The sequence below is a fragment of the Oncorhynchus gorbuscha genome, linkage group LG08 (assembly GCF_021184085.1).
Source record: "Oncorhynchus gorbuscha isolate QuinsamMale2020 ecotype Even-year linkage group LG08, OgorEven_v1.0, whole genome shotgun sequence".
Classification (NCBI taxonomy): Eukaryota; Metazoa; Chordata; class Actinopteri; order Salmoniformes; family Salmonidae; genus Oncorhynchus; species Oncorhynchus gorbuscha.
Genome location: NC_060180.1, coordinates 12,556,996 through 12,573,397, shown reverse-complemented (window position 1 = coordinate 12,573,397; position 16,402 = coordinate 12,556,996). Strand labels below are relative to the sequence as shown.

The window sequence follows — 16,402 nt, the reverse complement described above, 5'->3', positions numbered from 1 at the left end:
AGGCTACAGAAGAGGCTACGCTAATGCAAAGGAGATTGGAATGACAAGTGGACTACACGTCTCGAATGTTCAGAAAGTTAAGCTACGTAGCAAGAATCTTATTGACTAAAATGATTAAAATGATACAGTACTGCTGAAGTAGGCCAGCTGGCAGTGGGTGCGTTGTTGACACTACACTAATCAAGTCGTTCCGTTGAGTGTAATAGTTTCTGCAGTGTTGCTATTCGGGGGCTAGCAGGCTAGCTAGTAGTGTTGTTTACGTTACGTTGCGTTAAAAGAACGACAATAGATGGCTAGCGAACCTAGAAAATCGCTCTAGACTACACAATTATCTTTGATACAAAGACGGCTATGTAGCTAGCTAAGTAGCTAGCTACGATCAAACAAATCAAACCGTTGTACTGAGCGTCTGCTAAATGACTTAAATGTAAATGTAAATGTAATGAAATGAAGTGAAAATGTGATACAACCTGTGAATGCGACCGGGTAGTTGTTCTATACAGAAGACGTTGGCTAGCGTTGGCTAGCTGTTGGCTAGCTAGCAGAGTCACCTACGTTAAGGACGACAAATAGCTGGCTAGCTAACCTCGGTAAATTAAGATAATCACTCTAAGACTACACACTCTAAACCTAAACAACACAATTATCTTGGATACGATGATACGAAGACAGCAAAGACAGCTATGTAGCTAGCTAACACTAAACTAATCAAGTCGTTCAGTTGAGTGTAATAGTTTTCCCAGTGCAGCTAATCAGTGGACGTTAGCTAGCTGGCTAGTGAAGACTACGTTAGGACGGCGAAATACGATAATTACGCAATTATCTTTGATACAAAGACGGCTATGTAGCTAGTCATGGTATTGGAGTGGCCATCACAAAGCCCTGACCTCAATCCCAAAATGTGTGGGCAAAACTGAAAAGGCATGTGCGAGCAAGGAGCCCTACAAACCTGACTCAGTTACACCAGCTCTATCAGGAGGAATGGGCCAAAATTCACCAAAAGCTTGTGGAAGGCCACCCAAAATGTTTGATGCAAGTTAAACAATTCAAAGGCAATGCTACCAAATACTAATTGAGTGTATGTAAACTTCTGACCCACTGGGAATGTGATGAAATAAATAAAAGCTGAAAGAAATCATTTTCTCTACTATTATTCCGACATTTCACATTCTTAAAATAAAGTGGTGATCCTAACTGACCTAAGGCAGGGATTTTTGTATAGGCTTAAATGTCAGGAATTGTGAAAAACTGAGTTTAAATGTTTTTGGCTAAGGTGTATGTAAACTTCAACTGTACATATATACATCAATTACCTCGTACCCCTACACATGGACTCGGTACTAGTACCCCGTGTATATACCAAAGTTATCGTTACTCATTGTGTATTGTATTTATTATTATTATTATTATTTGTTATTACTTTTCTATTATTGCTCTATTTTATTTCTCTCTGCATTGTTGGGAAGGGTAAGCATTTCACTGTTTGTCTACACCTGTTGTATCAGACGGCTACAGTATCACGGTCCGCTAATACTAGTAATTGTTTTATTCTTCTGATTTTTCAGGTTGTTGCTGCAGCACTCTCAGCACCCCTACTTCCCGGGGCTATTAGGAAAGGGGAACTGGTTCTCATTGAGGCTGGCAGTACATCACAGGCACATAAATTTACAGGCCAGGGCACACATGGATTCAGCCAACACATCTCTCTCTCTCTCTTTACATCATATGTAAAATCAAACCCCCTAATAAACACTCTCACAACACCAATGTCTGTCTGAATTGCATTTTCTGTTTTCATCTAATTGATTGATTGACTGACTGAAGGTGCATATATTTTCTCTGAGTATTTTGGTCTGCTGATGTGGCCTATACACCGGGGGCTATTGTGAACTGAAGATTAAGAGGAGGAGGTAGAAATGAGGGGAGAGGAGGGGCAGATAAGGCAGGATTGTAAGAATAGGAGATCAAATAAAAGGAGGGAGAAAGTATAGGCAGCAGAACTTAAAAACAGATCCCTTTAAGGAACGGGGGTAAAGGAGAGGGAAATATGTGCAGCTGGCAAGACGCAGAACAGCAAGCGGAAGAGCAACAGAGGATAGAAGCAAGTGAAACTCTGGTAAGATTTCTGAAGCTGTCTGGGAAAATGACTTGTTCCAAATAATGACTTCCTCTGTTGATGGCTAATGTCCTCCTGTCCATGTAACCTAACCTTCCTACAGCACAGGAATTGGACATTATTGCTTTCTTTTGACTGAGCCTCATTGTTTTTTTTCTGGATGATTCGAATGACTGGTGAATAATGGAGGGATATTACACCAAATAAGGTAATATGTGTATGTTGTCCAAGCATATATCTCAAAGTTATATTTCACTTTCACTCTTCCGTAAGGGTTATTTTACAGTGGATCATATAAAAGGAAATTGTTTTATTTAATTCATTTGATATACAAGTAGTATACATAAATTGGCCATGTCAAAGAAATAGTTCTGTTTGGTTTATTTCTCATGCAGGACTGTTAGAAACGTTCTTCTCTCGCATTCAGCCTTACTATGAACCTGCTCTTTCTGCTGGTCCTGGCTTTTCACCCTGACCTGGCCATGGTGAGTATAACCTTTCTCCTCCTTACATTAGGAGGCTGGGACCTGTTCAGGAGAGTGCAATGTTACAGAAAGTTCAGACAGAAATGTTACAGAAGATTGTAGAACAGATATAATTGCTTGTCTGTCACAGTCTATGGTCTGTCATGTCGAATAGTGAATGTTGTCAGCTCTATTCATTATATATCTATCTGCAACATTATACATTTTTGATCTGGTTAAATACGTCTCTAGTAGGACGGAAAGTTGGGACTTTTATACCTTGAAGAATGTTCATAGACGTCAACACATACTTTTATATCCAGCCAGGCACCTGGTAAAAGTGTTTAGCTGAGGAAATCACTTGGTATGTCAAAACAACTGAAGGAAAAATAGTAAGTCTTTACTGAAATAGAACAACTTGATGTAGCATACACATTGAGACATTTTCCCACATGTTGAAATGAGTTGGAGATAAATCAACATTCCTCTGTTTGTTATTGAGATGGATTTGAGTTGGAGTTGTTAGGCAATAAATTCATGTTAAAGGAAAACTCCACCCAAAACTAGCTTTTGGTATTTGTGTAATTAGTCCAATGTTAATATAGTAAAAATATATTTTGCATGTCAGCAATCAAGTTTAAGATCACTTTCAAAATACAGAAATCACATGATGCAAAATGCATCACGGTCGTCACATTGATGTGACCATGGCGCAGCGTGATAAGCATACATTGTTCTTTTAATGACAGAAACCCACTGAACAACCGTGATGCTATATAACACAAGTGCTGACAGGTAACTACACATAGACAATAACCCACAAAACCAACATGGAAAATGGCAACCTAAATAGGATCCCCAATCAGAGACAACGATAAACAGCTGTCTCTGATTGGGAACCAATTCAGGCCACCATAGACCTATCAATACTTAGACATACCAACACCCCATAGAATTACAAAAACCCTAGACAGGACAAAAACACACACACCCACCCTTGTCACACCCTAACCTGACCAAAATAATACATAAAACATAGATAACTAAGGTCAGGGCGTGACATCATGCCAGCTGTATTTCTGTATGTTGAAAGTGATATATCTTGAAAACTTGATTGCTGACATGCAAAACATTTTGGGGACTATATCAACTATATAAATGGACTAATGAAACAATTGGGTTTTGGGAGCTGAAGGAGCTAAAGGAGCTGAGGCTCCAGTATTTTGGGTCACAACCCACTGGCACAGACGTCAATGTGCATTCCACATTATTTCAACGTAATTTCATTGAAACGTCATTTCATAGAAACAATGTTGATTCAACCAGTGTGTGCCCGGTGTGTGCCCAGTGGGATTGCACCTGTTTCTCATCAGGTGCATTCAGGGCAGATGTGGGTCTGGCTCAGACTACAAAGACCATAGTAGTGGATTGAGGATAGTGGGGATTTGGGGGGTGAGGAGCACCCCCCCCCCCTTGCAGTGGGGGCTATTCTATGCCAGTCAGGGTTTCATACACTACAGGGGTTATAGAGGAGACAAGTCATCAATTTACATTGCTTCAATACGAACAGTGAAAGGACTTGAATTCTCTTGAAATTATTTGCTATCAGTGGCAGACTGTCAGGCATGTACAGATTTATCATGGTTGAAGATAAATCTGAAAATTTGGGAAAGGTCCTGACTGTTGCTTGGCCTCTATTTGTCTGAGAACCCAACCACCCAAAATATAATTCAACACAAAAGTCTGTTTTCAAAACAGAGAAGTTAGGTTATCTACTCATGTTGAGTGGTTAGGCCCTACAATATGTTGTACTAGTACAGCATTTTCAAAAGAACACAGCATTAAGAGACAAACACGTTCAAGGTTTATTCCATGTTACAAACTGATAACAGACTAGTCTGTCTCTTTTTGCCCCCGAATTCTATGTGTTCCAGGGAGGCAGAGCCCAGCGCAAACAATGGCAGGCTGAGAGCAGTCTGAGACCATATCTGGGTAGAGTGGACCCAGGTGAGATACAGTTGAAGTCGGAAGTCTACATACACCTTAGCCAAATACATTTAAACTCAGTTTTTCACAATTCCTGACATTTAATCAGAGTAAAAATTCCCTGTCTAAGGTCAGGTAGGATCAACACTTTATTTTAAGAATGTGAAATGTTAGAATAATAGCAGAGGGAATTATTTATTTCAGCTTTCATTTCTTTCATCACATTCCCAGTGGGTCAGAAGTTTACATACACTCAATTAGGATTTGGTAGCATTGTCTTTGAATTCTTTAACTTGAGTCAAACGTTTTGGGTGGCCTTCCACAAGCTTCCCACAATAAGTTGGGTGAATTTTGGCTCATTCCTCCTGACAGAACTGGTGTAACTGAGTCAGGTTTGAATTTTCCAAGCTGTTTTCTAAAGGCACAGTCAACTTACTGTATGTAAACTTCTGACGCACTGGAATTGTGATACAGTGAAATAGTTTGTCTGTAAACAACTGTTGGAAAAAGGACTTGTGTCATGCATGTTCTAACCGACTTACCAAAACTATAGTTTATGAAGTGGTTGAAAATCGAGTCTTAATGACACCAACCTAAGTGTAAACTTCCGACTTCAACTGTAAGTCTGCCATCATTGACCCTAAAAGCACCAAATTGGTAATGTTGGCAAAGAGGCACTGTCTGTCAAGCAGTAACACTTTCTCTGTTATTAACCTTTTGTAACCCAAGTAAATGGTTTTAATGCCCCCAAATGAACATATCTTTTAACATTTGCACACATGTATAGTGAAATTGGATGTTTAATACACGTTGACCTTGTTTGTTTGGACTGCAAAATAACCCCATTGTAGTTCTGTATCGACCGATTTTATGTTCAAAGCATGAAGTCTCTTCCACCTCCCTCCCTTCCTCCCTCCCTCTCCATTTCTCCATCTATCCATATGCAAGTCCTACTATGTGAGCTTCTGAAGTGTCACAGTCCAATGGGCTCCTGGTGCCAGGTGGTGCAGGACAACGGAGTCCTCTTCCCAAAGTGTGTGTGTCCTAAGATCTGCCCACGGTAGGGCCACACCACAAACTTAATTAAGTTGTATTCAAGTGATAAAGAAAGGTGCCTTGCACTACAGTATATCATTGTGCTTGTAATGACATATGTGTGCAGGCAGGGGGCACCAGTGTGCAGTGTTCTGGGAAGGACCTATGGGAACGAGTGTCTGCTGCATAGAGAAGCCTGCCGCAAGAGACGCCACATTGGACTGGCTCATAAAGGGCCTTGTTTGGGTAGGACTCACAAACACACACAGTACTGCAGTACTATACCTACATAATAAGTCTTCTTCAAGATCAGGTTCCACTTCATGCTTGCTCATATTTGTTTCCAAGTTCCCAAGGCAAACTGTACAGAGGAGGAGTATGGCCAGTTCCCATACCGCCTCATGGACTGGTTCCTCCTATTGAGTCGCATGGGAGAGTCCTACGCCCCCTACGCCCCGCCTCAGAGCTGCCTGAGCCACACCCAGCGCTCCCAACTAGCCCAGGTAACAGACAAGACAGAGGAATAGAGCTGGGCTACTCTGGTCCTGGAGGGCTGCAGTGTTCGCAAGATCTACCGCACCTGATTACACTTATCATGAACTAACTTGAAGAGCATGAAGAGCACTTTGGCATAAGAGCACTTTGATTTGTGTTGTGGTGTGAAATTGTTAGTTACCTGAAGCAGATGTAATTTACGGTTGAAAAGCTCCTGTGTAGCTTATTGTGTGGTCTTCCACTACTCAGAATGAGGGAGCATTCAGGAACCCCAGTATAAATAGACTTAGTCAATAATCACTAAATGATTCAATAAGAAAGATAACTGGGTGGTAATATTATATCCTCATTCCTGCCATCCTGACCTCTATCCCTCCCTTTATCTATTCAACTAACCACATCTTTAACCCAGCTTTGTCCTCCTCCCTCTCTCTCTAGACTGTTCATCCTCAATTTAGGTAAATTGGCACTAGGAGTGCTGGGGTGAATAGCTCATTGTTGTCATTCAATATTTCTCTGCTTCGATGTCTCCTCTCTCTCCCGAATTGTATAGCGGAGGTTTGGCCTGCTGGACAAGAACAAGGATGGAAAGCTGAGCCGGAAAGACCTGAGGAAGCTACGCTACAAAAGAATGCCTCTAGAGCACTGTGCTACCTCCTTCTTCCAGTGAGCCCCACTCTGAATACACGCTTACACTTAATCTTTCTTGTCCTCTATGCACCGTATACAAATTACGACATGTCCAAATCCCCATTATGTTTATCCCTGTCTTTATCAGTTGCCAACTGTCAATATACTTTAATCTCAGTTAATACAGGAAATCAATTCAAATTCAACTGATAATTTGAGGACGTCATGGAAAAATGTGAAATTGGGGGCAATGACCTATTTGTAAAGAGAAGGTCAAATGATTTCCTTAATGTAAAGGATTAAAATGTCAGTCGCCCCCATTCCATGTTGCACCTCCCATCCTCATGTTCTCTCTGCACCCCATCCTCAGCAGACATCATCTGTGCCAACCCCCTTCCTGTGAGTCCCCCCTCTCCCTCTACTACTCAGCCAACCCACCTCCCCACTCATCACACTCTCCTCTCTATCTCATCCATCCCTCTAACACTCCCTCCTCCATAACCCATGTCCTCATCCCTCTCTTCCCTCCCTACTAAATCTATTCTCTCTCTCTCTCTCTCTCTCTCTCTCTCTCTCTCTCTCTCTCTCTCTCTCTCTCTCTCTCTCTCTCTCTCTCTCTCTCTCTCTCTCTCTCTCTCTCTCTCTCTCTCTCTCTCTCTCTCTCTCTCTCTCTCTCTCTCTCTCTCTCTCTCTCTCTCTCTCGCCTCAGTCATAAAGCTGGTGTGTGTTGCCAGTCTGCAGTGACAGGTTTTGTGGGAGTGGGGCTGGCTGGCTCAATGTCAACCTATTCCCAGCGATGATAATGTTTATTACCCACTGTGCTTCCCGCTGTGTGTGGATTAGCACAAATGGAAACGGTACCCTTCAAAGATAATGTTTCTGTGTGGGTGAAGACAAATGTCAGTCTGTTCATATTGTATGCAGATGTGTTGGTTTGCAAGTCCTTTGCGTTTGCGTGTGTGTCTGTGTGTGTGCATGCATGCATGTGTGTGTGTGTATTTGCAATAGTAGGTTTGTTTATGTGTATTTGTATTTATTAAGGATCTAAGGCAGCAGCTACTCTTCCTGGGGTGCAGCAACATAAAGGCATTTCATACCACTTTTCATAACATATTAAGTGTGTGTTATCATGTGTATGTGTGTGTCTGTGCCTGTGTGAGCGTCTCTTCACAGTCCCCGCTGTTCACTGTGTATTTTTATCTGTTTTTGAAATCTGATTCTATTGCTTGCATCAGTTACCTGATGTGGAATAGAGTTCCATGCAGCCATGGCTCTATGTAGTACTGTGTGCCTCCCATAGACTGTTCTGGACTTTGGTATTGTGAAGAGACCTCTGGTGGTATGTCTTGTGGGGTATGCATGAGTGTCTGAGCTGTGTGCTAGTAGTTTAAACAGACCTCTGGTGGCATGTCTTGTGGGGTATGCATGGGTGTCTGAGCTGTGTGCTAGTAGATTAAACAGACCTCTGGTGGTATGTCTTGTGAGGTATGCATGGGTGTCTGAGCTGTGTGGTAGTAGATTAAACAGACCTCTGGTGGTATGTCTTGTGGGGTATGCATGGGTGTCTGAGCTGTGTGCTAGTAGTTTAAACAGACCTCTGGTGGTATGTCTTGTGGGGTATGCATGGGTGTCTGAGCTGTGTGCTAGTAGTTTAAACAGACCTCTGGTGGTATGTCTTGTGGGGTATGCATGGGTGTCTGAGCTGTGTGCTAGTAGTTTAAACAGACCTCTGGTGGTATGTCTTGTGAGGTATGCATGGGTGTCTGAGCTGTGTGCTAGTAGATTAAACAGACCTCTGGTGGTATGTCTTGTGGGGTATGCATGGGTGTCTGAGGTGTGTGCTAGTAGTTTAAACAGACCTCTGGTGGTATGTCTTGTGGGGTATGCATGGGTGTCTGAGCTGTGTGCTAGTAGTTTAAACAGACACCCTGGTGCATTCAGCATGTCAATACTTTTTACAAAAACAAGCAGTCAATCTCTCCTCTACTTTGAGCCTAAAGAGATTGACATGCATGTTAATAATGTTAGGTCACTGTGTATATTTAAGGGCCATCTTAAATGAAGTTAAACATGTATTGTCAATGTTTATCAGTACAGCATTATGACAGCATTTTCTAAACTGCAGAGCCAATTGTAATTTTCCTCTTTGTGGCACCTGACCACACAACTGGACCACACAACATGTTTTGACCATGGTTGTTTACAATCCAGGTTTACTCCAAGCAGTTTAGTCACCTCAACTTGCTTAATTTCCACAGTATTAGTTGAGGTTTAGGGTTTGGTCAATTGTTTTTCCAAATACAATGCTTTTAGTTTTTGAAATATATATATTTTAAATTGCCACCCATTCTGAAACTGACTGCACCTCTTTGTTAAGTGTTGCAGTAAATTCACTCGCTGTAACGGTTTTCATTGGTGGAAGGAGAGGAGGACCAATATGCAGCGTGGTACGTATCCATAATACCTTTTAATCAGGAATTAATACAAAATACAAAGGAACAAGAGAATAAATGAAAACCGAAACGGAAAATAATCACCCACACCTCAAAATGGGAAAACAGGCTACCTAAGTATGGCTCTCAATCAGAGACAACGATAGACAGCTGCCTCTGATTGAGAACCATACCAGGCCAAACACATAGAAACAGAAACCTAGACCTACAACATAGAATACCCACCCACATCACACCCTGACCAAACTAAAAATAGAAACAAAAAAAGAAATCTACGGTCAGGGCGTGACACTCGCTGTGGTAGCTGACGTGTAAAGTATAGAGTCATCTGCATACATAGAAACACTGGCTTTACTCAATGTTATTAGTAAATATTGAAAAAGGTACAGAGCCTAGACAGCTGCCCTGGGGAATTCCTGATTCTACCTGGATTATGTTGGCGAGGCTTCCATTAAAGAACACCCTCTGTGTTCTGTTAGATAGGTAACTATTTATCTACAATATAGCAGAGGGTGTAAAGCCATAATACATACATTTTTCCAGCAGCAGACTATGATCAATAATGTCAAAAGTCTAACAAAACAGCTCCCACAATCTTTTGATCATCAATTGCTCTCAGAAAATCATCAGTAATTTGTGTAAGTGCTGGTCATGTTGAATGTCTTTCCCTATAAACGTGCTAAAAGTCTGTTGTCAATTTGTTTTTCTGTAAGATAACATTGTACGTGGTCAAACACAATTTTTTCCAAAAGTTTAATAAGAGCCGGCAACAGGCTGATTGGTCAGTTACTTAAGCCAGTAAAGTGGGCTTTACTATTCTTGGGTAGCGGAATGGCTTTTGCTTCCCTCCGGGCCTGAGGGTACAGGCTTTCTTGTAGGCTTATATTGAAGATATGGCAAAAATGATTTTCCATCCAAGTTGTCAGACCCAGGTGGCTTGTCATTGTCACCTTAAATTTTATCTAAGGTGCTCCAAAGCTTTTTAACTATCATTCTTTATATAATTTATCTTTGTTTCATAGTATAGTTTCTTCTTTTTATTCATTTTAGTCACATGATTTCTCAATTTGCAGTACGTTTACCAATTGTTTGTGCAGCCAGACTTATTTACCATTCCTTTTGCCTCATCCCTCTCAACCATAACATTTTTAAATTCCTCATTAATCCACATTGATTTAACAGTTTTTACAGTCATTTTCTTAATAGGTGCATGCTTATTAGCGACAGGAATAAGCAATTTCATAAATGAGTCAAGTGCAGCATCTGGTTTCTCCACAGACCAGAAAATATTCTCATCAACATAGGAATCACCACAAAACATATTGTATGGCCACTACACTATATTAGGCCCAGCCTTTTGAACTTTGGTTTTTATAGATATGGCTACTATATTGTGATCACTACATATGATGGATTTGGATACCTTTAAAGCAAATTTCTGCAGCATTAGTAAAGATGTGATCAATACATGTTGATGATTTCATTCCTGTGCTGTTTGTAACTACCCTGGTAGGTTGATTGATAACCTGAACCAGGTTGCAGGCACTGGTTACAGTTTGAAGCTTTTTTTTGAGTGGACAGTTTGATGAAAGCCAGTCAATGTTAAGGTCACTCAGAAAATATATCTCTCTGTTGATATTACATACATTATCAAACATTTCACAAATATTGTCCAGACACTGACTGTTAGCATTTGGTGATTGATAGCATCTTCCCACAAGAATGGGCTTTAGGTGAGGCAGGTGAACCTGTAGCCATATTACTTCAACCGTATTTAACAGTAGATCCTCTCTAAGCTTTACAGGAATGTGGTTCTGAATATAGACTGCAACACCGCCCCTATTGGCATTTCTGTATTTTTATACCTTGTAATGCTACAACTGTATCATCATCACTGTAAACTCTCCTTCCAGACTCATTTTAAACATCTCCAATCCAAAATTAAATCTAGAATCGGCTTCCGATTTCGCAACAAAGCCTCCTTCACTCACGGAGTGAGTGAAAACTGACTATCCTACTATCCAAACATACCCTCGTAAAACTGACTATCCTACCGATCCTCGACTTCGGCGATGTCATTTACAAAATAGCCAATACTCTATTCAGCAAACTGGATGCAGTCTATCACAGTGCCATCTGTTTTGTCACCAAAGCCCCTTATACCACCCACCATTGCGACCTGTATGCTCTAGTCTGCTGGCCTTCGCTACACCCTGGCTCCAGGTCATCTATAAGTCTATGCTAGGTAAAGCTCCGCCTTATCTCAGCTCACTGGTCACCATAACAACACCCACCCGTAGCAAGCGCTCCAGCAGGTATATCTCACTGGTCATTCCCAAAGCCTACACCTACTTTGGTCGCCTTTCCTTCCAGTTCTCTGCTGCCAATGACTGGAATGAATTGCAAAAATAGCTGAAACTGGAGACTTGTATTTCCTTCACTAACTTTAAACATCAGCTACCCGATTGCTGCAGCTGTACATAGCCCATCTGTAAATAGCCCACCCAATCTACCTACCTCATCCCCATATGGTTTTTATTTACTTTTCTGCTCTTTTGCACACCAGTATTTCTACTTGAACATCACCATCTATCATTCCAGTGTTAATTTGCTAAATTGTAATTGCTTCGCTACTATGGCCTATTTATTGCCTTACCTCCTCATGCCATTTGCACACACTGTATATAGACTTTATTTTTTTTCTATTGTGTTATTGACTGTACACTTGTTTATTCCATGTGTAACTCTGTGTTGTTGTTTGTGTCGCACTGCTTTATCTTGGCCAGGTCGCAGTTGGAAATGACAACTTGTTCTCAATTAGCTTACCTGGTTAAATAAAGGTGAAATATATATATATATTAAACATGTATTATTTAAGTGAGTTTCAGAGATAGTCAGAATATGAATGTTGTCTGTTACTAGCAAGTTATTGGTGCCATGAACATTGTTTCTTAGGCTGCATACAGTATGTTTAATGTGGGCAATTTTTAGCACTTTTCTGGGATGCTAGATTGTTTTTATTGCTTTACTGGGAAACCTATCAGCAGTAGACATGACAATGTTATTTATGTTTGAGCTGATAGTGCAGGGTGAGCTGCACAGTGGGGCAAACCTCCTCAGTGCTAGCAGTATAACTCTGGTTCATAGGCACACAATTACTGTATACAATAGCTGTAGGATCGACAGAGGCACTGAGGGGAGTTAGAGGGACATAAATTAGGTTACTTACATTGTGATTGTCAACACCTGGGATAATGTACATTTTCTGCAGCATTACACCAACGACACATTGGTCTGTTTCCAAAAGGTGTCAAAGTTATCTATAAATGTTCTTCCAACAGAGCTACAGTAATCTTTTATGTGGTATTGTGTATGTTTATTCTCTGCATACAGGTCGTGTGACCATAACAAGAACACTAAGGTGACCCTGCATGAATGGATCTCGTGTCTGGTGGATCGTTCAGAGATCTGGTTCCACAGCTTCATGTGTGGGTGCAATCCCTTAACTTCACTATCCAAACTATGCAACATTATCAAATCAAATCAAATTGTATTTGTCATATTCTTTGTAAACAACAGGTGTAGACTAACAGTGGAAAGAGTACTTATGGGCCCTTCCCAATAAGACGTAATAATAAATACACAATGAGCAACGATAACTTGGCTATATACACGGAGTACCAGTACCATTACCCTTAAAACCTAGTGAGTAATTTGTTTTGTCTTTAATTGAACTAAATTTGATTACAGCAAATGCTTTGATTACAACAATTGATTATAGCAAATGTTTCTTTCTCTCTCTGACAGCTATGAAAATGGGATCCGGCAAGCTGTGTCCCATGAAGACTGACAACCACCTTTGACCTGGATGTGAACACCTCTCTTCTCGCATTGTGTATTATTGTGTTATCATTTTTTTTTAAATGTTCTGTTACTTCTCATTTTTATCTCTCGGCATTGTTGGGAAGGGCCCGTCAGTAAGCATTTCAATGTTAGTCTACACCGGTTGTTTATGAAGCATGTGACAAATAACATTTGATTTGATTTTAATTTGATTTGTCTACATGTGCATCTGTTTATCAATGCTATCTACATTCTACAATCATCCGCATCAATTAATCACCCACTCGCATCAATTAATCACCCACTGCCTGTATCATATTTCCACTACTCCCTCTAACGGTCACACTCGGTACTGCATTTATTTTTGATTAATGACATCATTTGTTTTGAGAAGTCCACTGTAGATTCGTCTGTGTGGAGAAATGGCCTGTAATAAATGTCTATGAGTCTTGGCTACCATCTTAGTGTCTATATGGGGATGGCCGGAGGAGAGAGGGGCTCATTAAGAACCAGGAGGACGTGTTGCATGGATCAAGCATTCAATTACTGTGGAGGGAGAGATAGATGGTGAAAGCCTCACAGAGACAATGGGATACTGTGGTGGAGGGAGGATGGAGGGAAGAGATAGAAAAGAGATGATGTAAGGAAAGGTAGCTTAGTGTGAGGAGCCGTTACCAGGGAAGGGAACAAGGGATAATAGGGGGAGACGAGGGAAGAAAGGGGAGTGTGGTAATGCACTGTAAACGAGGGAGGGAAGTAAGAAAGTGTGTTTATGGAGGGGGGGGGTAATGCACTGTAAACGAAGGAGGGAAGTAAGAAAGTGTGTTTATGGAAGGGGGGTAATGCACTGTAAATGGGGAGTAGAGATGGCGGTGGGTAAAGTAATGCATGAAAAATGGATCAGAAATGAGAGAAAGAACAAAAGGGGGATGGAATAGTCTGAGAGAAGTGGGAGAAGAAGAGTAACTGAGAAGAGGTTTGATGTTGTGGAAATAGTAGCCATGGCGTATGATATTTGTCAACAGGAAGCAGGAAATGAAGAAATAATGCCCTCTTGTAAGGTCAAAGAGCCAAATCATCAGCCCTTACACAGTCCAGTACATCATTTTGAGATATTTGATCTGATGCCTCAGCTTTTCCACAGCTCTCATTATGTTTTGTTTCATCTGTGCGTGTGTGTATTCTAAAAGATCAATAGGGGATGTGCGCGGCCCGGGGTGGGTTCCTCACTTCCACTGGTGTCTCTGGATTCATTATCCCTCACATTTTTCTTTGCCGGGAGGAGGAAAGATAGAGAGAGATATTTCAATATTCAACATAAGATACAGATGCTTCTCAGACACAGGGCAACAGAGGAATGAGATTTGCAATGTGCCCAGATAAACCCCCAAAGAATAAAAACTATATATTTTTTTCCTGATGTCTCAGATTCGCTCTCGTCACTTTTGATTAAGACGAGACCAGTGGAGGCAGTATCAGAGTTTTAGAAAAGAAGAGAGGAAAAAACAGACGGTGAGAGGAGCTGTAAACTGATCAGATATAGGAGCGTGATCGGAGATCAGCCAATTGAGAGCAGGCTGTATTTACTAATGAGTGACCTGCACATCAAGCTGTTAACACAGTCACCACGGCAAGTGGAAAGGAGCTCTGAATACAAATTCCATCCCCCCTTCAATTGCTCACCCATCCCAGGGGACTCGCTCCTTTATCTGTGAAAATGAAATGTGTTGTTGGGGCCACCCCTGGAGGTCCCTGCCTCCCTCCCTCTTTGCGTCTTCATCCCCTACATTAATACATTCCCACTCATTACCTCAAGACCTCCTGCCCCACCTCCAACTCCACCACCCCCATCCCCCACACCCAGGGGAGGTTAAAACTGATCCACAGGGCCACCCTCCTGTCCTGCCCGTTGTCCCTCCCCCCTCTACTCTTACTCACACTCACCTACAATCTTCTTCTCCTCTTTCTGTTGTCACATGTTGGATGTTGTATAGCTAGATCTTTCACATCCCCCAACCCAACCTTCTCCACTCCCCATGATGATCTGATCTGAGATGGTGAGATAGTGTATGTCTCTGTCTTCCCCCTCCCTCACTCCCTTTCTCTCTCTCTCTCTCTCTCTCTCTCTCTCTCTCTCTCTCTCTCTCTCTCTCTCTCTCTCTCTCTCTCTCTCTCTCTCTCTCTCTCTCTCTCTCTCTCTCTCTCTCTCTCTCTCTCTCTCTCTCTCTCTCTCTCTCTCTCTCTAGGGACCCTCTGCCAGCTCAGGAGCAGATGGGTGGCTGGTGATGATACGTTGTTAAAAATAAAGATTTCTGTTAACCCGTTGTCAGCTAGCAACCTCTCTCTCTTTCTCAATTCAATTAAAGGGCTTTATTGGCATGGGAAACACATGTTAACATTGCCAAATATCTCTATCTCAAACACTGGCCAGGCAACACTCCACAACACAGTCACTGCACTGTGTTACTACATCCAGTCACTCTACAAACAGTCACCATGCTGTTTGTCCCGTACAACTGAGCCCCCAACCCTAAAAATATTCCATTTAATACATGATCGTCATAAAGACGGTGCCTGCATTATGCATGACTTGTAAGCAGACATAAATAATGAATGAAAGTGGCAATTGTGCAGTTTCTTTCATGCAATTATTTAAATGAAATTTTCTCTCTTGGTTTTTGTCGCTCTCAGTGGACAGAGTTAGTCCAGTGACTGTTTGTTGATAAATTATTAAGGGCAATATAAGAGAGGGAAAGCTGTGAGATCAAAAGAAATATCCAGGCCAGCTCTGATGGCACAGACCCCACCAAAGAAAGAAAGAGAAAATGAGAGATGGAAAGAGGCTCTGTGTTTTGTGGGTGTCTGACCTGGTATACATACCTGTCATAGGCTAGCAGGCAAGCTGAGTTACCTTATAGATACAACGGCGACAGAGGTGGATTCTGGAACAGGAATACTTTCCTGACATTACTTTCGGATATGCTGATCCATTTCCCCCCACTAAACAGCAGCACTGAAATAAATGTAATATACACGCAGTCAGCTGTAAATGGGCTATAACCCCCAAAGGTCAATCAGAATGTAGCCTTCAAAGCATCAGCTATATCGTGCTCTGCCAGATTTTCAACTTTTAAAACTTGAGAGGGATTCTAAAGTGGGCAGGGAGGGAGAAATAGGGGGAGAGCTGATAGCTTTGAAAGGGTCCAGCAGCGAGGAGGGGTCCTTCCTAAAAAAGGTGACAGATTTTGATACTGCACCGATCATTAATATTCTCATTAATACATTTGCAGGGGGCATTGCATTCAGCCCCCATATTGCATAGGGCTCTGAGGTTAGTATAATGACAGACAATACCCCCTCTGGGTGAACTGGCGCCATTC

The 16,402-nt window shown here is 41.6% G+C and overlaps 1 protein-coding gene across 1 annotated transcript; it reads left to right on the top strand.

Moving 5' to 3' along the window:
- Positions 1–1,979: 1,979 nt before the first annotated feature.
- On the top strand, positions 1,980–13,474 carry LOC124040745 (SPARC-like). Its single transcript, XM_046357836.1, has 10 exons — positions 1,980–2,116; positions 2,306–2,324; positions 2,512–2,601; positions 4,515–4,587; positions 5,515–5,626; positions 5,729–5,847; positions 5,950–6,104; positions 6,650–6,762; positions 12,573–12,667; positions 12,987–13,474. The coding sequence occupies exons 3-10, from the start codon at positions 2,551–2,553 to the stop codon at positions 13,040–13,042; spliced, it is 774 nt and encodes a 257-aa protein (XP_046213792.1). The 5' UTR covers positions 1,980–2,116; positions 2,306–2,324; positions 2,512–2,550; the 3' UTR covers positions 13,043–13,474.
- Positions 13,475–16,402: the final 2,928 nt, after the last annotated feature.